General features: G+C 45.2%; 1 protein-coding gene across 2 annotated transcripts in view; it reads left to right on the top strand.

The window, feature by feature from the left end:
* Positions 1 to 4,507: 4,507 nt before the first annotated feature.
* The window catches only part of ITGA6 (integrin subunit alpha 6), an 86,901-nt gene continuing 67,460 nt past the window's right edge, over positions 4,508 to 23,948 (top strand). For both annotated transcript variants that reach the window (XM_069577209.1, XM_069577211.1), the window contains exon 1: positions 4,508 to 5,111. In XM_069577209.1, the coding sequence (XP_069433310.1) occupies positions 4,660 to 5,111 (452 nt within the window). In that variant the 5' untranslated portion in view covers positions 4,508 to 4,659. The remainder of the gene's footprint in view (positions 5,112 to 23,948) is intronic.

The following is a 23,948-nucleotide window of genomic DNA, read 5'->3' as shown; positions in this document are numbered from 1 at the left end:
ACAGTTTGCAATATATATATATATATATTTATAAATATAATTTATATTAAAAAATATATATTTATATATAAACAAATAACATATAAATACATTTATTTTCACATATAATATACAAAATATATGAATATATTGTTTATAAGTATATAATAAATACACATTTATTATATTTATATATAACTAAATATAAATTATATATTAAATATAAACTAGTTTTCAAAACTAAAGGTATACCATGAGTCAGTGCCTAACTTGTAAAAGCCAAATTTTTAAAGCTCATACAAGGGTGAAAGTTCTGGTTTGGACACAACACTCTTTTCCTAATATTTATTTTTATCTATTTATTTGGCTGCACTCGATCTTGTGGCATGCTAACTTTATTCATCCCCAAGGCAAGGCATTACTTTACCAAAAAAAGTCTGTCTAGTCAAAGCTATGGTTTTTTCAGTAGTCATGTATGGATGTGAGGGTTGGGCTATAAAGAAAGCTGAGTGCTGAAGAATTGATGCTTTTGAAGTGTAGTGTTGGAGAAGACTCTTGAGAGTCCTTTGGCCTGCAAGGAGATCTAACCAGTCAATCCTAAAGGAGACCAGTCCCTGAATATTCATTGGAAGGACTGATGTTGAAGCTGAAACTGCAATACTTTGACCACCTAATGCGAAGAACTGACTCATTGGAAAAGACCCTGATGCTGGGAAAGATTGAAGGCGGGAAGAAAAGGGGACGACAGAGGATGATGGTTGGATGGCATCACCAACGTGATAGACATGAGTTTAAGTAAACTCTGGGAGTTGGTGATGGACAGGGAGGCCTGATGTCCTGCAGTCCATGGGGTCACAAAGAGTCAGACACACCTGAGCAACTAAACTGAACTGAAGGCGAGGCGACTCTGTGTTGGGGGAGGGTTGCTATCATCACTACTTCGTAGCTGGGGAAGCTGAAGTGGAGAGAGACGGAATGATTTGTTTAAGGTCACCTGACTGGTGTGGAGCAGAGATGGGATTTGAAGGACTTGGGTTCCACAGGCCACGTGCTAATCACTCTGACAAATGGCTTTCATTAAAGGGCTGCAGGGAATATGTGAAGCTGTTGATACAGAACACAACCACAGAAGAATAAAGAGATACTTTAATAGTTTCCATGTTGCCTAAATGCAGCAAATATGATATCCTTGCTATTGGTGATAATGAAGTCAGTAGAACAGGGAACCTGAGAGCAAGACTGATTAAAGTAGGTCCCAGGAAATGGAAAATATATCAGGCATGATGTGAGTTTCTCAGAATCTACAAGGGTAACCCATAGTTTAAAATTATTGCAAGCTCTTCAACCAAAAGTGGGATATAGAACAACAAAATTTCTTTTGTAAAGTGTATTGGTAAAATACAAGAATTCGAAAGCTGTCAATTGAGCAAATGCCTCTGTTCATTGCTTTCACTGTTTTTTTTTTTTTTTTAAGTTTTCAGTTTGTAAAATTTCTTCTATGGTATCATCACAAAAGGCCTATGACACAATTTTGTCATAACCGGATTTGTGCCCTTTGGATTTCTTATCCATAAGTGTGTGTAATGCCATCTGATGGTCAGCATACCTTTATTATCAAGCTATCTTTCTCCCTTTGGTCCCAGACAAGTTTCCTCTTTTTCCAGATTCTTTTTCCTTATAACTATGTACCTCCCTCCTCAGATCTTTCCTTCATAATTTCTAGATTTCTTGATTCTTTCATTCCTTGGGCCCTATAGGCTGACAGTGTTCTCAGCAGATCCTGAAGGACTTCTAAGTTTCCCTTTTCTAAGACACTTCTTATTTCACTCTTACCTCTATTTACCACAGAATTGACAACTAATTCACAAAACACGATTGTTACAGTTAATCAAGAAGAGGGGACAATCTTCAAAGGGATTATTACTAAGACTCAACTTCAAGTATGTGTGGCATCACAGCCAGAGGTAGGTGGAAGGCAGGAGCAAAAGTCATACGTGATGGGCATGTGGCACACTCCAGAACAAGACTCTCATCCTTGTTTTCCTTTATCCCTCACTTCTCCTACACAAGCATTGTTCATTAGTAGCACTATGTTTTTGGCTTCCCAGGTGGCTCAGTGGTAAAGAATCGCCTGCAGTGCAGGAGATACAGGAGATGTGGGTTCGATCTCTAGGTCGGGAAGATCCCCTGGAGAAGGGAATGACAACCCACTCCAGTATTCTTGCCTGGAACACTCCATGGACAGAGGAGCCTGGAGGGCTGCAGTCCATGGATCACAGAATCAGACATGACTGAGCAACCGAGCACACAGCACTATATTTAAATTTAACATTATATAAAATTTCAGTTTGAGCTTAGTTGATATTTGAGATCAACTAGCTAACTCCGGCTATTCAAACATCATCCACTAAATGTATCTTGGGGAGGAAGCAAGATTACTCTTGAAAGCAGGGTGTGATATTCGGTATAGTTAACAGCTGTTATGACATGGGCACACCCAATTGGAAGATGCCCTTGTAGTGCCAGGCAGGGCTTGAGGGCTCAAACCTATTAGTTGCTGAATTGTGGGAAAGTTGGCAGGTCACAGGAAAGTGCCAGGGTGGGGCCGATTGAATTTGGGGAGCTCATGGCATGGCTTTTATCTACCAGTTCAGGAGTATTTCAGCAACCATACAGCCCCATCAGTGTTCCTGCTGAGTACCAGCCTACACTGAGGTTGTGCTCTAGCTATAATAGCTGGGACCTGTCCCTCTGGAATAGTATGTGTTTAACATGAAAAAGAGGTTAATTTGCATGAAAAATCATATTGCAGGTGTTTCTTAGCTTGCTAGATTATAATCTACAATAGTTTCTCAATCTTATCACAGTTACCACGTACAGGTTAAAACAGTATGACCTTCAAGACTGTCTACTGAACTTGACTATATTTGACTGAAGGTATTGATTGGAAGGAGAATTGATGCTTTTGAATTGTGGTGCTGGAAAAGACTCTTGAGAGTCCCTTGGACTGCAAGGAGATCAAACCGGTTGATCCTAAAGGAAATCAACCATAAATATTCATTGGAAGGATTGTTGCTGAAGCTGAAGCTCCAATGATTTGGCCTTCTGATGCAAAGAGCTGACTCATTGGAAAAGACCCTAATGCTGGGAAAGATTGAGGGCAGGAGAAGTGGGCAGAAGAGGATGGGATGGTTAGACAGCATCACTGACTCAATGGACATGAATCTGAGCAAACTCTGGGAAATAGTGGAGGACAGAGGAGCCTGGTGTGCTATTGTCCATGGGGTCCCAAAGGGTTGGACACAACAACCAAATAACGATTGGGAGAGAAGTGGGACATACCCCACTTCTAGCAGCTGTTACCACCTGCGGACCCTTGTCATGTTCCGGTGGCTTTTCTGTGTGGTACAGGCTGCTCCCTTGGTACAAATACCCCTTGAGGCCACGTGGCACGTGACACTGCCTCCCTTCTCCCCACATGCATATTCAGAGCTCCAGCTCTTCCCTGGGACTCACTCAGCTTCTATTTCCAAAGTAGGGATGTAAGATCAAGGCAGGCTCCCCAAGGCATTCCAGGAATCTTTGAGCTAGCACTTTCCGAAGACTGCTGAAGGCCATGGACCCCTAGAACAATGTGTTTAAATGCATAAAATACATAGAAATATAAAGGAAACCAATGCTAAATATTAGGAAGGAAATACTAAATATTAGTTAAAGGATTAGTGAAAATAAAAATGTAAATTTTGTTGTCATCCAAATTCAGAGTAACCTGAATTCTCTCTCCTCCTGGGTTAAGAACCCCTGCAGGATAAAAACACACCAGGGGTCAACACCTCGCTAGAGGCCCCACCCCTTGTGCTGGAGGCTGGAGGGTTTAGGCCACCCACGCTGATCTCGGAGAAGTCTCTAGGCAGGGAAATTCTCCTCCCAACTAGTTCTGGGAATTTGGGGCAGGAATGAAGGGCTCCTGAGCGCCTGGGTGCCACTTTAAATAACTCTTCCTTCACTGATGAGGACCTTCTCAGCCTGGGAATACCTGGAAATCAAGTTTTAAGTTGCCTACACTAGTGTGACTTTTCCCACAAACTCTCCTTTCCACCTGGACGCAGGTCCCTGGAGACACTGGGGCAAGGCTGAGCTTCAGTTTTCTCATCTGCAAAAAGAAAATACCCACGTTATAGAATTGTTAGGAGCAAGAAATGAGATAATAGCTGTGCGTTTGCAATTGCGCAACCCTCTTAAAATCTGTGCTGTTATCGTTTTTGACGTTAGGTCTATGAGGACAGAGGACAATCTATACAGCTCCAGTCCCCAAGTACCGGGCCCGCGTTAAGCGCTCCATAAACACTTGTGGAATGAATGAACGCAGCCTTTGCACGTGGGTCGGCGAGCACCAGGGGCTCCCAGCCTGCCGGCGCATCACCACCACTTGTTTTTAGAACAGGTAGTAAACGCCTTTCCGGCTCTGTGCCGCACGGCAACCACAATTCAAGCGCTTTGCTCCAGGAGGACCCGCAGGCTGGGACTGCCCGGCCCGCAGCTCGCCTCCGGGTCTCCCCCGCGGCCTCCCGACCAGGTGTGGGGGTGGCGGGGGCGGCGCAGAGGGGCAGCGCAGGGTCGCACCGCAGCCGGGCGGGCCGCAAAGGTGCCGGCGGCGGGCGCGCGAGGAGGGGCCAGGGGATGGGGAGGGCCGGGGCGGGGCCGGCGTCCTCGTCACTTGATAAAACGCCTGCGAGTCTCCAGAGAACAACGGGCTCATTCAGTGGTCGGGAGCTGCCCGCGAGGGGGAGCGGCCGGGCGGAGAGCGCGACTCGTCCCGGGGGTGGGGCCGGGCGCGGCGGCGAGAGGAGACCGAGGTGGCCGCGGCGGCAGCGGCGCTGTAGCCCCGAATCCGGCCCGAAGCGCGGGGCGGCCGCGCAGTTTCCCGCTCCCCTCTCGGTGCGCCGGCCCATGGCGGCCGCGGGGCGGCTGTGGCTGCTTTACCTGTCAGTGGGGCTCCTGCCGCGGCTCGGCACCGCCTTCAACTTGGACACCCGCGAGGACAATGTGATCGAGAAAACCGGGGACTCCGGGAGCCTCTTCGGCTTCTCGCTGGCGATGCACTGGCAGCTGCAGCCTGAGGACAAGCGGCTGTGAGTTCCCGACTCTGTCCACCCCACCCGGGCCCCGGCCCACGCGCGAACCAGGTCGAAGGCTCTCCGCGTTCCCGCCGGCCGGCCCTGCCCTGTCCGGCACTCAGCAGGCTCCGGGGGAGCGGGGCCCGGCGCCCCGCGCCCTCCCCTCCGGCCCCGCCTGGCGCGGCGCCTTCCCCAGTTCAGCCCCGGAAAGAGAACCCGGGGGCCGACTCTGCACACCGCGGCCCCGGTGCCAGGCGGGGCTGTCCTCGGACCCGGGAGAGTTTACTTTTTTTTTTTTTAAACAAAGTGCTTTCCGGCGATCCTTCCCTCCGGGCATGTTTGCTGGGAACCCGGCAGGTGGCACGCTTTGCTGAGCTTCACGTGTGTTGAGTGGGGGATGACTTGGGGTGTAGGGGGGGTCGCTGTTTTCGCTGCGGTGAGATGACTGAGAGGGTCGTTAGGGAGATCCAGGCCTTTCCCAAACTCACAGAGAACACCCCGCCCCACCCCGCCCGCTCCCCAGCAGACTCGCGCGCCTCGCAGAACTTGGAAAGCCACCTTTCATCACGTCCTGCGAGGCTTTCCCCTAAGGGCAGGTTCCCCGGTAGGCGAGACTTTTACACGCCTCCCCCGCTTTTAAAAAGATGGACCCAACCAAGCACCTGTTCCGCAGAACTAGATCCTCTGAGAAAATAAGACCCGCTTAGTGGTTTGGCCGACCCCCCACCCCCACCCCGCACAAGCCACAAAGCGTCCGGCGCCACCCGAGACCCGGTGGGCCCCAGCCCTGGGAGGCCCTGCCGAGGGGTTAAAGCAAAATGTCCGATCTAGGTTGGGGGCTTTGCAAATGAGGTCTGGAAGTGACAACCCCCGACCCCCCCCCCCCCCCCCAACACCATGGCACAGCGGTGCTCCTCCAGGGAGAGAGTGGAGACCGGCACTCGTAGCTTCTCCTTTCTTAGACAGTGTTTGGTTCCCACATGATCAAACTGTTTAGGCAGGAGAGGGTATTTGGGAGCTTAGTGGCTTTAATCGCTGTGGGGCCGCATTCTTGATCTGGGCTACCGAAAAATAAACTCACAAAAGGTCTCGCACCCCCGACCCCCAGCCCTTTGGTTGAGCTGAGGTCCTTCCAGGACCAACAGACCGAAGAATGCAAAGTACAGCCACACAGGAGAGGACTTTATGAGAGGGGGATGGGGTTTCAGGGCTGCAGAGAAAAATCTTGATTTCAGTAATTAAGAACTTCGGAATTGGTGAAGGTTGTAGGTGCCTGAATCTTAAAGTCAGATTTTTCTAGTAACACCTACCAGTGAAGCAAAGAAATCAGTACAGGGTGGGAAGGCCGGGGGAGTGGTCTGCAGGCCTGAGCAGCTGCTTATACTCTATTTTCTCTCAGCAGAAATAATTGTGATGCTGTAAATTTGAAATGAAAGGTGATTTCTGTTAACTCAGTTAATGGATGATGTTTGCTGTCTCTGAGTACTTCAATGTGTTGATGAGCATTCACCCATATGGAGAATGAACTTGTTAGTGCAGAAATGACCACGGGCCAGCAGAGGGAATATATTCTCCTTGGCATTCTCTGCACTAGTCCTCTACTGAAGCTGGTGGTTTCCTTGAAATACTGGTTCAAGCAAACATTGCGAGGGGGAAGTAGTGCGGCAGAAAGTTATCTGTGGGGGTGGAGATTTGCAAAAGGTAGTTTCAGCCAGGATCTCTGTTGTCACCAAAGTTAGTGGTGTGCTTGCTCAAACTTGTTCTTGCTGGTGGGCTTCTTTGCTGTTAGACCTGCTGCAGGTATGTAAGAAGCAGCCTGTGTTTAGGGACTGATGCCTTCTAGAAATGCTCTTAGGGACTGACAGAGAGGAGTGGCCCACTTTAAGGAAACTGTATCTTTCTCTGGACCTGGGAGTGTGGCAACAGCCCACTCTAGGGGGGCTGTGATTTATGTCAGGTGCCACGCCCCCACCTTCTTTTGGTAAAGTAATCTGGCAGCACTAGCCTCACCCAGGAGAACCAGTACACACAGGCCATACCCATATTAGTTGTCACCTTTGTCAGTAAAGGATGTGGGTGTAAAGTAACAGCCGGTAAGGTTGAGACCCCACAGCTTATGGGCCAGCCTCCTAAACTCTGCGCTTATTGGGAGTATTTCAGGGCACTGGTGAGAGAGACCTAAGCTCAAAATTCCTTCTTGGTATTTCACAGCTGTTACTTTGAGCCTTAGTGTTTTTTATCTGTAAAATGGAGCTATTACTACTGCTCAATAGGCTTGTTGTAAGGATTAAGAGATAACATGCAAAGTGCCTAATTCCTGCCTGGCATGGGTATTTGCTGACTAAATGGTAGTTGTTAATGGTGATGCATTTAGAAACAGTAGCTGAGTTCCTCCTGTGTGCCTGTGACTCTGCAGGTGTTAAACATCATATGAGTCTCACTCTGCCAAAGAGTGAAATCGAAGGTTATTGGCATTGGGTAAGTTAAGCTTAATCACATTGATGAACCCCATTTTCAAAGCATTTTAACTTTAATCAATCTTAGATTTACAGCAAAAGTAAATGTCTCAAACAAGGGACTTCATTGAGGCGGAAGTAAAATATCAAAGATGTGTGAGCATGTCAGATGAATGCAGCGTTGTGGGAACAAACCATAGATTTTTGTGGGTTAAACTTTCTATGATGCTGTTTAAATATTTCATATCTTAAACTCTAAGATTTTGTAACAGGATAATATTGTATCTGAGAGCCTTAAAACATGTTTGTTGTTGTTGTTTAGTTACTAAGTCGTATCTGACTCTCTTTCCTTAAGATTTTCCAGGTTAGAATACTGGAGTGGGTTGCCATTTCCTTCTCCAGGGGATCTTCCTGACCCAGGGATCGAACCCATGTCTCCTGCTTGGCAGGCAGATTCTTTACATCTGAGCCACTGGCTATTCCTAAAACTTTGGGGACTGTAAAACTGAAATAGAGATATAAAACTTCACTGGGCTTTTTAGGCTAGATATTAAAGAAGTTTGGCTGAGTTACTGAGGTCAGGATCTAAGGTTGAGTCACCCCAACTAGGTAGAAAGTATGGGATGGCATCTTGTGGGTATGTCCATCCTGTGAGTCAGCCATTTTTACTCTTCTGGGAAGACCTGAGTCTGTGTGTGATTGCAGGACAGAATCCAGAAGGAATAGATCTTTAAGTTATATCTTCGATGCTGGGAGTGATGCTGGGTTTATCCCAAATGACATTTTCTTTTTGGGAACTTCCTGATCGCCACTGTCTTCCTAAGGCCCACCAGGCCCACTGTTGCTTCTGTTTTGACTCTATAATGTTTACTCTTGGTTTTTCTCGCACCTGTGATGCTCTTGCTCTTAAAATCAATTTTACTGAACTAGAGATCGTCTAGTCTAGCTAGATAAAGAAACTTTATAGGTGAAGAAACTAAAGCTGAAAGTTAAATATCTATAGTCTCATGAGTGCTTAGGCAGAATCTTAACAGAATCTGGATTTGAACTTGGCATTTCTGACTCATGCTCATTTCACCTCTAAAAGGAAAAGTCAGACGTGTCCTTCAGACCTGGAGAAATTGAGTTTTGGAAATGTGCTATGTTAGGTTGATTTATTAAACCACTCGCCACGTGGGTCAGGGCTGTCTAAATATCTGTGCCTGGTCTCTCTTCCTGTGGACACTTACTCCAGCTGGCCTTGGATCAGCTTCTGGGTCCTTCCTTCTTTGCCTGTCATTCCTTCCCCTTCTGAAAAAGCCCAGTGAGAAGCCAGCTGGGGATCAGAACTATGTCCAGGATGTGTACCTAAGCACTTGCTTCCTTGCATTCATTCAGAGTGCCATATGGCCCAGGGCCATCGTCCAGGGACTGTCTCGGTCACCTTGAGTCCTGAGAGTGGAGAAAGAGCCAAAATGGGCAGGGAGACTTAGAGGAGATCTTAGGACTCTGCAAGAAGGCAGAAATAGACAAGTTTAATTTTAACACAGGCCGGTCTCGTGAGTCCATCAAGTCATGACTTAGGGTTTACAAAAAAAAGTATTTTTGTGATATGAATAATGTCAGGAAAGTCAGGTGAAATGCTCATGTAAAAAAGCTTTATATTAAAGAACAGTTACTATGTTCTTAGCTATGTTCCCTATTTTAGCATAGCAATATTGTTGTTCAGTGGCTCTAAGTCTTATCAACTCTGTGACTCTGCACTACCGCACGCCAGGCTCCTCTGTTCTCACCTATTGGAATTTGCTCAAATTCGTGTCCATTGAGTTGGTGGTGCTATCAGTAGTATCAGGATTTAAGCTTTGTCACCAAGTAGTACTGGAACTGTGATGCATGGATTCCCTTAGACCTTGACTCAGCATAGGGACAGAGTGACAGGTGAATGCCCTGGCACTTTCAAGATAGATACTGGAGACGTAATAGAACATACTATCCTGTGCTCAGATAACAGGGTCAGTTTTCCCTGGAATGCTGGGTAGTTCCAAGTCGGTCCCTCCTGAAGAACATCATCATGTTGTAAGAACCAGTTTGCCTTTCTCCATGAAAGCCTTTTGAGCCCAATCCATACTATATCACGTTCTCTTCCTTTGAATGTCTGTAGTCCTTCCTGTCATGTGCCTGACAGCTCTGATGGTTTTGTATTATTTAGTTATGTAATATTTAACTGTTGTCTGCCATTTTCAGGGTATGGGCTAATCCCGCCCAGGTGGATAATAGGTTATGTGAGAGCAGGGGTCTTAATGTTCCTTTCTTTGCCTGATAGCACCTTGAATATGCCTAGCAAATAAAATGGAGTCATAGCATACGCTCAATTTAACTTGTGCAGTCAACTTCTCTGGCTCAGGGCAGAGAGGGAGAAATCCCTTTATTTAATGGTTTGCACTTCTCGAACTTACTGTAGATGTTGCTCTCTGCTGCCTCCAGGGAAAGGGGAGCTGGAGTGGTTAGGCAAAGAGACGTCAAAGAGGTTCAGTTCAGTTTAGTCGCTCAGTCGCATCCGACTGTTTGCTCAAAGAGGTTGACTCTTGGATTTTTGAGTTCTCAAGGGCCCAAAGCCCTGCTAAGGGATTTTTATGAGTGATTGCTAATTACACTTGACTTTTGCCTTAAAGGCACACTTTATAACTTAACCCCAGAAATACAGGCTGACCTATACTGCACTGGGTGCTGGGATCTGCTAGTTGTTAAATCAAGACTACATAGAGAGGGTGGCTGTAGACTAAGGTCCTGAAGCTACTTGACAAGGGTGTGGGGGTCAAATGGAAGTAAGCGTGTGAGGGCATGTGTGAAGCGATGGCTAAGTGTTAGTTACTCATGGTCAGTAAGGGGGTCTTGGATACATGTAGCTCTTTAAGTGCAGTGGTGGGGTAGCTGCTAACCCCCTCCAGTGAGAGCTGTATGTAGAATGGTGATCCAGGTGGGCAATGGGTCAGAACCAGAGTTCTAATGGCCTTTTGAGAGAGTGGTCAAGGTTGAGCCCTCACAGTAATGGGTCCTAGGAGCAGGGCCAGCCCCCTCCTGTGTTTGGGTATAAGTTTAGAATCAAATGATTTTGTCTACAAGGAACTTTCTGGGTTCTCAAACCTGGCTGGTCATCAAGGTAACATGGAGAATTCTCTTTGTAAAAATATAATTTGAGGCTCACTAAGTTGTGTCCAACTCTTGTGACCCCATGGACTGTAGCCTTTCAGGCTCCTCTGTCCCTGGGATTCTCCAGGCAAGAATACTAGAGTGGGTTGCCATTTCCTTCTCCAAATTTGAGCTCAGGCCAGATCTATTTATACCAGTTTCTATAGGTGTGATCTGAGAATCTGTTCATAACATTTTCTAAGTTTGAGCCAGATGAGCTTTCTGTTTTTACCCAGAAGGAACATAATATAATGCATCAGAACAGATTCTAGAGCTGGAGTCTGGATCCCAGTGGATGGGATTGAGTCCTTCTCTACCATTTCCTGCTGTACATTGTGCAGAATACTTAGCATTCTGCTCCCCATGCCAGTGTGTAGGGGTTTTCCCCACACACCATCAAACCATCCTCAGATACCAGTCAGCTCAGTTCTGTCAGTCTCCCTGGAGATAGCAACAGATCTCACAGATTAAGGGGCTCAGTGCTACATGGCTGCCTCCCCCACTTCAGATGCCCAGGCCAAGTCCAAGGTGTCCCCTGGGCTTCTGACAGACTGGCTATAGATTGGAATTTCCCACGATCCCTGCCTTGGGTTTGATTAATTTGCTGTAGTGGCTCACAGAACTTGGAGAAGCTTTTTTTTTTTTAACTAGATTACTAGTGTATTATATAAAGATATAACTCAGGAACAGCCAGATGGAAGAGATGTGTAGGGCAAGGTATGGAGGAAGGGTTTAGAGTTTGCATGCTCTGTTCCAGCATGCCGCCACCACCCCCCTCCCCCACAAATCTCCACGTGGTTTCCAACCCCAAAGTTCCCCAAACTCCATCCTTTTGAGTTTTTATGGAGGCTTTGATACATTAGGCACAATTGATTAAAACATTAGCCATTGCCAAGTGAACTCAACCTCCAGCCCTTCCTCCTCCCTGGAGGTCAGGAGGGTGGGGCTGAAAGTTCCAACCCCCTAATAAAGTGCCCCCCTCCTTAGGTGCAGGCGGAGCTACCTCATTAACATAACAAAAGACACCTTTGTCGCTCTCCTTACTTGGCAAATTCCTAGGGTTTTAGGAGCTCTGTGCCAGGAACAGTAGATGAAAACCAAACATATTATTATAAATCACAACACCTCATCCCTCTAGGTCTCTTTCCTCAGCCGTAAAATGAGGGTAATTGTACCTTAGACTAGTCCTGACTCAGAGTAAGCACTTTGCGCATGTTAAATAAATGTGGAAACCAAGACAGTGAGAGGTGACGTACCCATGACATGTTGGGCGAGTTGGTTCTCAGTACGCAGCCTCCATGCTGCCTGGTTTGTGTGGGTGCACTTTCTCTTTGGGGCATCGATTGCGATGATGTTCAAGTGTCCATCCTCTCTCTGCCTTCATTCTACAGTTACCATGTTGGGAAAGTACATCTCAGGAGAACCGTACCTTGTGGTCTTTTCCTTGTGGTCTTTTGCTAGCCATGGCATTAGATGAACAGCAGCAGGGTTTCCACAAGCAGTGGAGATGAATGGGCAGACTGGTGCAGGAAGGATGGGCAGGGACTTTGGGCATAGAGTACCTACAGAGGGTGGCTTGTGCACATTCAGGCTGGCGTTATTCATAAGGAATACCCAATGTCTGGTTTCCAGATCTTCTCAGACCTCTGTGACTTGGAAGGTCGCAGCCCTCCACTCCCATTCCTGGCAGGCTGGGTAGTGTACACTCCGCCCAGGGCTGGGCTGGTGATGATTTATTTTTCTTAGTCCTTTGTTTGGCATTAATGTATGCTAGGAAGGAGCCTGTGCAAAGCTGGATCTGATTTGTCAATGATGAAGCTGCCTAAAGTTGAGAGATGCATGGACAACGTGTGGAAGTCATGTTTTAGCAAATTCTTGTTATACTGGTATTTAGAATTGCACACAGAATTCTTGGAACTAAATTAAGAGACTAATTGTTAACTAGTTGTGAACTTCACCAGTGTTGGTCCCTGTTAGTCTAGTAACAGGGTGGAATGATCACCATCTAAATGGATGCTGTCTGGCTTTCCTATTCCAATCAGCAGGGCGAGAGAATTCTGAATCAGCTCACCTGTTGCATGGTTGGTGTGTTGGCAGAATGACGCCTTCCTTAGGCCACAGTGTAGCCGCTGCTCTTCCCCACACCGCACCTCCACATCTACACGTGCTGGATTCTACTGTTGGGTACCGCTGTCACTTCATCTAATCCCAAATTGGCGAAAAGACTGGAGGAAACTTTTAAGTCTTGAAAACCAATTAAGTGGTAAGGACAACTGTTCTGAATTAGCGGGAATGGGGAAAGTACCATGAAAGAAAGTGCGGACGGCCAAAACAAGGGACATGAAGCCATGGTTGTCTCCTCGCATGTTTATTTGCCAACCAGCTGGATATGTTTTGCATGTCATACAATCCGAAGATTACTTTTTTTGAAAAGCCTTTCAGATATGAGAAAAACCTTTTAGAGAAATAGGCTTTATAAGCTTGGCAATATAGAAATAAAAATAAACCTTGGTGTAGTTTGCAAGGGGCATACTGGTGATATGCAGACTAAACAGAGCACAGGGTAATGCCTCTTTACCCTTGGTCTGTGCTTGCTCTGCTTGGTGATATCAGTGTTGCTCCAGTTTCTTCATTTTGAAAAGGACATTCATTTGTACTGAGGTTATTTTAATCATGTGTGTGTGTCTAAGAGAGAGAGAGAGAGATACACATGATGATAAATGTTTCAGACCCAGAGAGTAGAATGTCACTGAGCTGTACGTCTCCTGAACCAAATAACCTCTTCTGTTTGCAGAATCAGAGTCCTTGTCTTCAGGGTATACTGCTATCGATCAAGGGGTCAGTCTTCCGTGCTCCTGATAAAGCAACATGATATAAAGTGAACTGGAGGATCCCATCCGTGGGAGCTGTGGTGTATGTGTAGAGTGGTAGTTCCTTAGTGTGAATGGCCCACTGGGTAGCACAGGGAATTTGAAGTTTTGTATTCCCTCTCTGCTGAGGAAAGTGAAAAAAAATTTTTTCCTGGGTTCCCTTCCCACTGATATGACCCCTCCTTTCCACCCCACTTCCCGACAATGTAGTTCCATCTGTACCTTGAGTACAAGGGAAATGGAAATATTTAGAACTGTACAAGGCCCAGAGAGATTGGAGATGGATAGGAGAAGATATTTAAAATACCTGGAGGAAATGTGCAGTGTTGAAAACCTGTTGTTTGGGCTTCAGGAATCCAGAGGCCTTGTGGTGGCTAGTGAGAGTAGGCCCACAGACCAACTTAGAACAGTATTCAGGAAAGTTGAGAGCTGGCTTTCAGATCTGGTGATAGAGAGTCTTATGGAAACCCGCAAGTGCAAAAGGAGGTGGATCTGCACTCTGCTGGATCTTCTAGAGGCTCAAGGGTAGAGTCCTGGGGAGAACCGAAGGAGAAGCCCCAGAATTAGATGGTCCAAACCTCAAGGGAGGACTTCCAGGGGCCAGCTGGAGAAGTGTTTGACTACCCACCACATAGTAAATTCTTTTCAGATTCCATATCAGATCAGCCAGTTCAGAAAGAAAAGTGCTTTCTAAGCCTTGTTTTCAGAAAGGGCCCAAGGCTGCAGTAGGGCCCAAGCTGAGAAAGAGTTTTGGGGAGTGTAGAAGGGCATCCCTGGAAGCCTTGCTCACAGGATAACCCTAAGAGATGAGCCCTGAGACACGAGGGTCCCCTCAGCTTAGCTGGAGTAAGAAATGGTTGGCTGTCAGGCAGCCAGGAAGACTTCATGGAGCAGGCACAAGCCATGTCAGTATTGGGGGGATAGTATTTCTGGCAGTGAGAACAGCAGGTGCAAAGGTCCTGGGGCAGAAGCATGTTCAGGAGCAGCAAAGAAGCCTGTAGTCTCCTTGGAGCCAGATTGTGGAGGGCCTTATAGGTCATTGGAAGGCTGGTTTTCACTCTTGAATGAGATGGGAAGCCATTGGAGGATGCTGAGAAGAGTATGACATGTTCTGACTTAGATTTTGCATGGATTCTCTAGCTACTGTGCTAAGTCACTTCAGTTCTGTCTGACTCTTGGGATTTTCCAGGCAAGAATACTGGAGTGGATTGTCCTGGCCTTCTGTAGCTACTACATTATTGGGAACACACAAGTACAGATGTAGTGATCTTAATGATGAAAGTCCTTTTAAATAATAGGTAAGAGATGATAGTGGTTTGGCCCAAGGTGGTAGTGAAGATAGTGAGAAGTGGATGCATTCTGGCTATGTTTTGAAAATAGAGTAAATAGGATTTCCTGTGGACCAGTTAAAGAGAGAAAAGCTAGAAGGATAAAGTTATCATACAGTGGTTTAGAGTGAACTAAAAAAATAGATTTGAGGAGAAGAGCAGGAGTTTAATTTTGGAGATCATAGTTTTGAGATGTCCAGATATCAAGTGGAGTTGTTGAGTAGGCAGTTGAATGAGCGTGAAGTTTGGATGGAAAGGTTTGGACTGGAGATACAGATAGCGGAGCCATAGCTCTAGGTTGTATGCGGAGCTGTGGACCAATGAATGAGATCACCAAGGAGGAGAGGATAGAGACTAAGGACAGACCTGCAGGGTATTCTCTCATAGAGAGTGAAGATGTGGGACCCAGCACCAGTCATGAAGAGGGATGGCCACTAAAGTAGGGAACTAGGCAACGTGCTGTCCTGGAAGCCACACGATGAAGGTGGTTTAGAGAGGGAGTGATCAATCAGTTGTGTCAAATAGCACTGAGATTTGATCCCTGGCACAGCAATATGGAGGCCATGGCTGACCTTATCAGAGCTCTTGTGGAGTGGAGCAGGAGCCGTGCCTGGTGTGGGCTGGTGAGAGGCTCAGTTCAGTTTAGTTGCTCAGTCGTGTCCAACTCTGTGACCCCATGGACTGCAGCACACCAGGCCTCCCTGTCCATCCCCAACTCCCAGAGTTTACGCAAACTCATGTCCATTGAGTCAGTGATGCCATCCAACCATCTCATCCTCTCTCGTCCCCTTCTCCTCCTGCCCTCAATCTTTCCCACAATCAGGGTCTTTTCCAATGAGTCAGTTCTTCACATCAGGTGGCCAAAGTATTGGAGTTTCAGCTTCAGCATCAGTCCTTCCAGTGAATATTCAGGACTGATCTCCTTTAGGATGGACTGGTTGGATCTCCTTGCAATCCAAGGGACTCTCAAGAGTCTTCTCCAATACCAGGCGAGAGACTAGAAGATGAATCGGAGGTCCTGGAGAAGGGAGCAGAGCAAGAGCTGGAGGGGAAACTGGAGTCGAGAGGGAATTTTATTTTAAATGGGAGAAAGTGACAGTGAGGGGGTTTGTTGACAAGGAGAGTTCAACAGAAAGGGAGAAGTGAACATGGGTGGGGAGACTTGCTGGTGTGATGTCTGTGTGTGGGTGAGAGAGATGCATTGTGGGAAAGGTTACCTGGTTACTGGAGAACCAGTAACTCGTCAACCGCAGAGTAAAGGGGCGCACATGCAGGTCAGTGGGTAGTTATCATGGTGGGAGACTGTAAGTGGTTTTTTGGTTGCTTCTAATTTCTCAGTAAATAATAATATATCATTACGGTGGCTCAGTGATTAAGAATCCACCTGCAACACGGGAGACATGAATTCTATCCCTGGGTCGGGAAGATCCCCTGGAGGAGGGCACAGCAACCTACTCCAGTATTCTTGCCTAGAAAGTCCCATGGACAGAGGAGTCTGGCAGGCTACAGTCCATGGGGTTGCAGAAGAGTCGGAGATGACTTAGTGACTCAACAACAAACATAAGTTACTCAGCATCTGTAGAGACATTTGCCTTATAGGAGTAAGAACTTTGTTCTACAGGTAAAGGAATGTGGGGTTTGAATCTCAGCTGCTTCACACTCTGTTGATTTGATCTTGAGCAAGTTGCTTGCCCTCATCAGTGAAATTGAGGCACTAATGAAAACTGCCTCATAGAATTGTGAAGATGAAATGTAGTTAGTAGGAAGCCCTGAGCATCGTGCCCAATACTTCCAATAAACAGCAGCCTTTAATGTCGCAGGTGCCTTAAAGTAGAGTAGTAGTCGGGATCCCCTCACATGGGGGAGTTCCGTAGCTGTTTTTACAGTCTGGCAGACAGTGGAATTTACCCTTTGGGGGTCAGATCAGAGGTTAAGTTGCCCCCAGAGGTGGGGGGAAGTCCACAGATGGATGGGAAATACCATATTGCCTTAAAGAGGGGCGCTTGGAAGAAGGAAGAGAACATGACAACAAAAGTAAACTCCGTAAGGATTTCCAGTTTCTTAGGCCATATTTGAGCTACAGAGAACCACAGCTGCTTATTGGGTTGGCCAAAAAGTTCATTTGGTTTTTTGGTCAGATGTTATAAGAAAACCTGAGTGAACTTTCTGGCCAACTGGATATTTTGTTAACCTCTTACAAAACTCACTGTATGTGCTGGATGGAGGTCTCTCATATGGGAGTATCTGCAGCTCCCGCATCTAGTTCCATCTCAGACAGCGCAGCATCTGTGTGTCCTGTGTGCCGGGTGGACATGCAGGGCGCCAGAGCCCGGCTTCCGGTTCCCTGCTCCCTGCTCGTCGCTGGTCTTCCTGATCGTCCTCAACGAGCACAGTGTTTCACTGTGTGTGTTGAGCAAGGATGACGTATGGCCTTGCTGAGTTGTCAGGGATGGAGAAAACTGAATGGCACCGGGGACTCTAAAGCCCTGTCAATTTCCGGTCCTCTTCTTTCAAGATTAGTGGTATTGGCTAAAGAGGTGACGAGGTAATTCTGAATCTGAAAGGAAAGAAAGTATCTCTGGAGTTATGCAAGAGTGTGACTCACAGGACCTTCGAACCCTTGTCCTGGTGTGTGCCACAGATTCATTAGGGAACATCTTCTGGAGGTGGTGTGGTGGTGAGTTACTTAAAATAAAAAAGTTGTCTCAGTGTAGTGCAGGTTGAAATATGAGTAAGTTTTAAAATGTAAAGCATAAGACTTTTAAAGACAGTTCAAGCGTTTCCCGGCCACCTTGAGCTGTACTCCCAAACTTGGTCATCTCCTCCCTCATTCAGGACTTCCGTGGAAATGATTGACAGGCGGACTGGCTCAACCCTTTATCTGCAGAAGTATGACTGATCCCCAGGAAAGTTGAGTGACAGCTGGGTAGTGGCAGTGTGAGTCCTGAAACCTACCTGCTCAGTGCCCAGTGCTATGCCATACATGTGAACATCTTGGTAGCCAATTCCTGGAATTAAATCTGTACCGCCTGATCTTGCTCTTAACGGAACAGTATCTTACAGTTTGAAATGTTTTTCTCCCACAGTGGCCTGGTATAGCGATAGCAAATACACAGCCGCTGATGCCCTTCCACCTGCTAACTGGGGACACTCCACACGACCACAGCACTTCTTCAGCTGAGTCTCTGAATTCTCCAGGCCAGCGTTAGTTAACTGATGTAGCTGTGGGTATTTGCACATAAGACAGCATAGCATCTTCGTTGCCCTCATGGCCTGGCCAAATCCTATACGTGTGGAAGATACTCTCTTCATGTCTGTTGGAGGGACATTATTCCTCCTGGTTTGTGAGCTTATGAGCAAGGCTGATGGCTTGTCCATTTCTGCTTCCAATCTGATAGAAACGGCACCCAAAAGGCATTTGTTAAACTCTTTGAAAGTACATGGAAGTACATGGAAGCCTTGTGGAAAATAGGAAGTAAGATGACAGGTTCTTTAGAGTGATCCTTTATATCCTGGCACTAGTGCTAATACTACTGCTACTTAAAAAAACAACAAAAAAACCTGGTGAAATACACATGAAATTTATCATCTTAACCATATGTTAAATATATCCACATGGTTGCAAAATCTAGCACCCCATAGACTACTAGAGTGCTCAGCGATCAGGATGGCCCTGTTATGAGACCATCAAATATTGATAGACCAAACTTACTTAAACAGAGAATTGTGCTTAATTATATCATCTGATGTGATATTCTAAGATAGGTTAGTGGCAGTGGAATTAAAAGTTTAACAAATTTACGGTGTTAAAAATTCCATCTCCTAGCTTAGTATGTGTTTTCCAATCTGGTAAAGGAAGCCTCCTGGTTGATTTCAACCATTGTGCCCCTGAATCCATTTGTGGAGCCCTTGGGTTCCTCATGCATATTCCTTGAGAAGCCCAGGTAATTAAAGTCTTCTGAGTTATGAGAGAATTGCAGCAGATTATTAAAAAACCAAAGAAAACCCCAAACCTGGCTGTTCCTTTTGTCTTGCTACTTTTCCTAACTACCTCTTAGTAGCTTTAAAATGAAACCAGTTTTAGTGGCACGCTGAATTCAGATGGAGCGGAGGTTTGGTGTGTCAGTAGCGCATTCGTGGTTGATGTTCAGGAGGAAGTGTGTGTTCAGGATGTCAGAGCAGACTGGCAGCTGGCCCTGTTGGTCCGGCCAGCTTTGGCTTGTCGTGCACTTTCCTTATTCATACCACCCTCCCACCCCCACTTCCTCTAGAGCCCTGTTATCTAACACCTGGGAACAGCTTTATCTTTTTTCTCTTTGGTTTTCTAATGATTAATTTCTCTATTGCCTGTTGAATTTAATAGGCTTCCTTTGTTCTTAATGATATTTTCATTATGAAATTTCTGGTAAGCTCTTTGGGAGCTGTCAAAATATGAGTTTACTGACTGTTCTGAATTGTGGGCCCTCTGAAGGTGGCTTGGGTCTGATTTATCTGTTTGCTTAGAGCTTTAACGGGGAGCCTGACGTGTCATTCGTCAAAAATAAAACAAGAATGTGCTTTAAAAAGAAATCTGACCTCCACACGCAAACCCATAGGTATTTTCAGCTGTACAGAGAGTAGTCACATAACCCAGCAATGCTTTTGCGGATTTCTTTACCACTGAAATGACTTACCACTTGCAGAAGTTAGAAAGGAACCCAGGGAGTGATCTAGAAAGGTAGCGCATGTCTTTTTTTCTTACAGATCGAGAATTAGAGGCCTAGGATTTGTTGTCCGTCATGCAGCTAGCTCCTAACAGAGCTGCCCCTCCACCCCTCTTCCACCTTGTGTCCAGAGGTCTCTCCTGACGTGAACCCCTGTCTTCTGCTTCCCCTGCCCAGCCCAGCAGGGATTGATCTAGCCAGTATGTCTGTTTTTATAAAAGTGTCACTGGAAAGAAGCTTCAGCTGTTCAAGTTCTACCAAATTTCTTTGAAAATCTGTACTTATCAAAAGGAGTTGCCATCCTGAGTTCCTGAGATAGCCATGTCTCTGTGAGAAACCCAGCCTGGGCTTGCGGCTGAACATGCAGAAGTGCTTGTGTGTTCTCCAAGTGGATCCCCACCCCCTGGCTTTAATGAAAGGTGAGGTGCTGACTCAGGCTGTGACTCACTCCCGCTCCTCCCTGAGACAGGTGACTGCAGCGGGCGGGGTGGGGCAGTGTCCACAGCATCTAAGACAAAGCCTTTTACTGGACCCTGCAGCTATTTATAAAAGGTACTCGCTGAACTTGAGCCTTGTGTATCCAGACGCCCCTGAATGGGGCACATTCATTCCCTTCTAACGAGAGATGTGAGGGGTGAGCATTTTGTATTGTTTCTCCCTAGCTGAGACATCTCCCTGAATGTTTCAGTTTCCTGGACTTTTACAGCCAAGGCGGGAGTTCCCCTCTCTGATGTCACTGCTTTTTATTCTGCACCTCACTTGACTGCGGTGGAAAGCTTGTCCACCCTCTCAGCTGGTTGGATTGCCTCTCTTCGGTATAGTTCTTTTTCTTCTCTTTTTGGAGGAGTAGAAAGGGGTAGCTTTATTATTACTTTGCTCAGCAGAAAGGGAGAACTGTGGGCTCTTGCCTCAAAAAACTGTGTCCCTCCTCAGTATATTTCCACCTCTGTCCATTACAACAAATTTGCACTGTATTGAAATGCCCAGATGGCCAGCACGGTGCCTGGTACACAGTAGGTCTGGGTCTATATGCTTCTTTATTGATGTGTTGTCATGCCTCTGGAATGGGCTGTGAAAGTCAGTGTCTGACTCTTGCTTGCCTGCAGCTGCCTACAGAAAGATAGCACGTGTGAGCTTGTCTTCTGCAATTATGAGGTTTGCCTTTTTTGTGATTTCTGGGCACTGATTTTTGACTTCCATGATCATCTATCTCTGTCATTTTCTCTGCAAGACTTTTAATGACTCAGTGTCCATAAACCAACATCATTTTAAAAATTACATTAAAATTGATCTTTGACTAGTAATACAGTCACGTGGTACAAAGATATGAAAACTAAAAACAATCACCCTTGCACTTTTGGTTTCTTCTCGGAGGCAACTGTTGTTTTGCCAGCTTATTGTATATATTTGTATTTGTTTATAAATTTGCAGACAGCTGTGAAAGGATTTATATTTTTTTACATGTGATAGTGTGCCACATGTATTCTTCTGAATCTTTTTTTTTCTTGGTGTGTTTTAGAGCTTGTTTGATGTAAGTAAAGAATTTCTTCAGTATTTTCTAAATACAGAGTTTCTTCAGTATTCAGTGGAATCATGGTTTCCAAGCCATGATTCACTGAACCAATCTGGATATTCCGGTATATTCTAATCTTTTGCTCTTAAAAGCAGTGCTGCTGTTAAGAATTTTATACCTTCCTCTTTTCTCCTAGGTAGAGGATCAGTCCCTACTGCAGTGGCTTGCCCAGCATTGTTTCAGTGATCATGGCTAATTCTGGAGGCGTGACTGACTGCTCTTCATGACTTTCTATCACAAACTATGTCCTATCATCTGATATTATAGGCTTCTCAGCCGGTCGGTTTGCTGGAATCTTTTCAACAGCTAGAGCTGACCATCGTAAGCCCAAGCTGTTGGATTCCTGGTGGCTTCAGCATTTGTGCCCCACCTGGACCTATGCTTGTTAAAAAGTGCTTGTTAAAATTAGAATGGCTTGTTGGAATGTGTGTTGACCGGATGCTGATAAGAGCACATGCAGTGCTTCATCGCTGCATTCGAGTTTAAAAGGTTATGTGACGTTTCATTTGATCCTTGCAACACCCTGTGAGAAATCTTAAGAGCATTTCACAGATAACCCGTACGGATGACACCCAGCTAATAGGCGATACAGCCAGGACTTGAACCCACTAGGTCTTCTTGGAACTCCCTCAGTTTTCCGATTATAGTTTTGACTTACCAGTCTGTTACCGGACAGGCAAGGCCTGGGCTAGCTGGAGGTATCTGCTACAAGCATGTACTATGTTTTCCTGATAATGACAGGCCAAGCAGGACAGATGTTCAGCTAGTAGATGTGGTGCTGGTGGTTTAGTTGCTAAGTTGTGTCTGATTCTTGCAACCCCATGGACTGTAGCCCACTAGGCTCCTCTGTCCATGGGATTCTCCAGGCAGGGATACTGGAGTGGGTTGCCATTTCCTTCTCCAGGGGATCTTCTCGACCCAGGGATCAAACCCAACTCTGCTGCATTGCAGGTGGATTCTTTACCAACTAAGCTGTCATGAAGTAGGGCTAGTTGTTAAACTATCAAAACATTCCTGGTTGGTTAAAAAAAATGGTTAAGAAAAAAGCTTCCCCCCATCCCCTGAGTGTCCCTTGGCACTGCCTTGGCCAGTCTTCCCATAGGACACCCTCCTCCCATGTTTCACCACAATCCAGCAACTAATGGGGAAATGTCCTAATATGATGGGGCAATCTGGGATGTTGTTCCAGGGCTACAGTACCATCTGTGCTGATAATTGGTTTCCAAGCCATACTGATTGCTAAATATTTTTATTTTTATTTTTTGCTAAATATTTTTAAATGCTATGTTTAAATGCAGGAGTAGGGTGGCAAACAATGTAAATGTTTAGCAATGTAACTTGATGTCTATAAATATATATGTACACTTTTTTTTTGCCTTTTAAAACTTTATTTCAGCATAACTGTGCTCACAGAAATACACTCATATGGGTTAATAGAATGCAGTTTAACTCATCTTAACACAGTTTGTACCAAAAACCTGGTACATGGTTTGCATAAAAAGAAAAAAAGGATTTGCAATCTGGTTTTCCATCTATTGAAAGTGTATGTAAAAGATCCTCCATAAAATGCTGCTAAAACGAACAGCAAGAACCTTGAGAAATAAACCTTTTTTTTAAATCTCAGAAAATAGTGTGTATTGCACTGTAAAAGTTTGTAAAACTGGCACAACAGAACATTGTTGTAATGTTTAAATGCCATTTTACCAAGTTTAATAACTAATGGATGTTGACAAGGATGGAGAAAGCCTATGTATACATGTGAAAATATAAAAGCTATCTGATTTAGTTAATATTATATGTAGATCCCAAATCTACTCAAACCAAGATTCAGATAATTTCTTAAATCTGAATTAACACTTATCAGTACAATTCATCTGCTGAAGTCAACAAGGAAAAACTCTGCACAATAGCTTGTTTTTTGTGCAAAAAAGAAAATGGAGTTTCTTCCCCAGCTTTTTAGTCTAGAACTACAGCAAAGTATTTCTTCCATTATCATGGGGTGAGAAGCAATGAGGTTACTCAACTCTGAATTAGCACTCAGACACCAGAGTCCCCAGGGTTAAAGACCCTGTGAATTTAGAAGTGACTCTGAAAAATAAAATGGCCCTTTTTGGAGGACTAGAGCAAAACATCCGGCAATAGTTAAAAGAAGTCTTACCAAAAAAAAAAAAAAAAAAAGCCCTTTATGAATTACACCTCAGTTTTTTTAAAAAGCCTCAAAGAAGCAGCTCTGAAAAGAGAAAAAAAAACATAACTTAAAATATCTTGAAAAGCAATGTGAACATAGGTTCGGAAGATAGAGATGTATTTTACAAAGTTGCCTAGGATTAGGCTTATAATGTATTCTAAGTATTTCAACTTTCACTCTAATACTAAACATCAGTTTACAAACAACACATTTACTTTTTATTCCTTTATGAAAAGGGGGAAGTCTAGCTTCAGTCCTATCCAGTGGAAGGGAAACTGAGGGGGGCAGAAAAAAGATTACAATAGTCCCATGCAAATAGCACATTTTTTAAATGGAAGAACTCCAGAAGTTCATATCACTAATGCACTTTTCAATGAAATGATTTTTTAATAAGAACAAATACATAGCATTAAGGTTCAGAACCTAATATAAGCCTGACAGTCAAGTCCTGGTTTTGTGGAGGAAAGGCCTCAAGTTCTTTCAATGTCCAGTAACAATGTTTTCATAGATCACTTTAATAAGAAGGAGTTTTAATTTCTTTCATATTTTTGTTTTTGGCATTCTAG

The sequence above is a fragment of the Ovis canadensis genome, chromosome 2 (assembly GCF_042477335.2).
Source record: "Ovis canadensis isolate MfBH-ARS-UI-01 breed Bighorn chromosome 2, ARS-UI_OviCan_v2, whole genome shotgun sequence".
NCBI classification, from domain to species: Eukaryota; Metazoa; Chordata; class Mammalia; order Artiodactyla; family Bovidae; genus Ovis; species Ovis canadensis.
The sequence above is the reverse complement of the archived record's forward strand: the minus strand, read 5'-3'. Positions and strand labels throughout refer to the sequence as shown.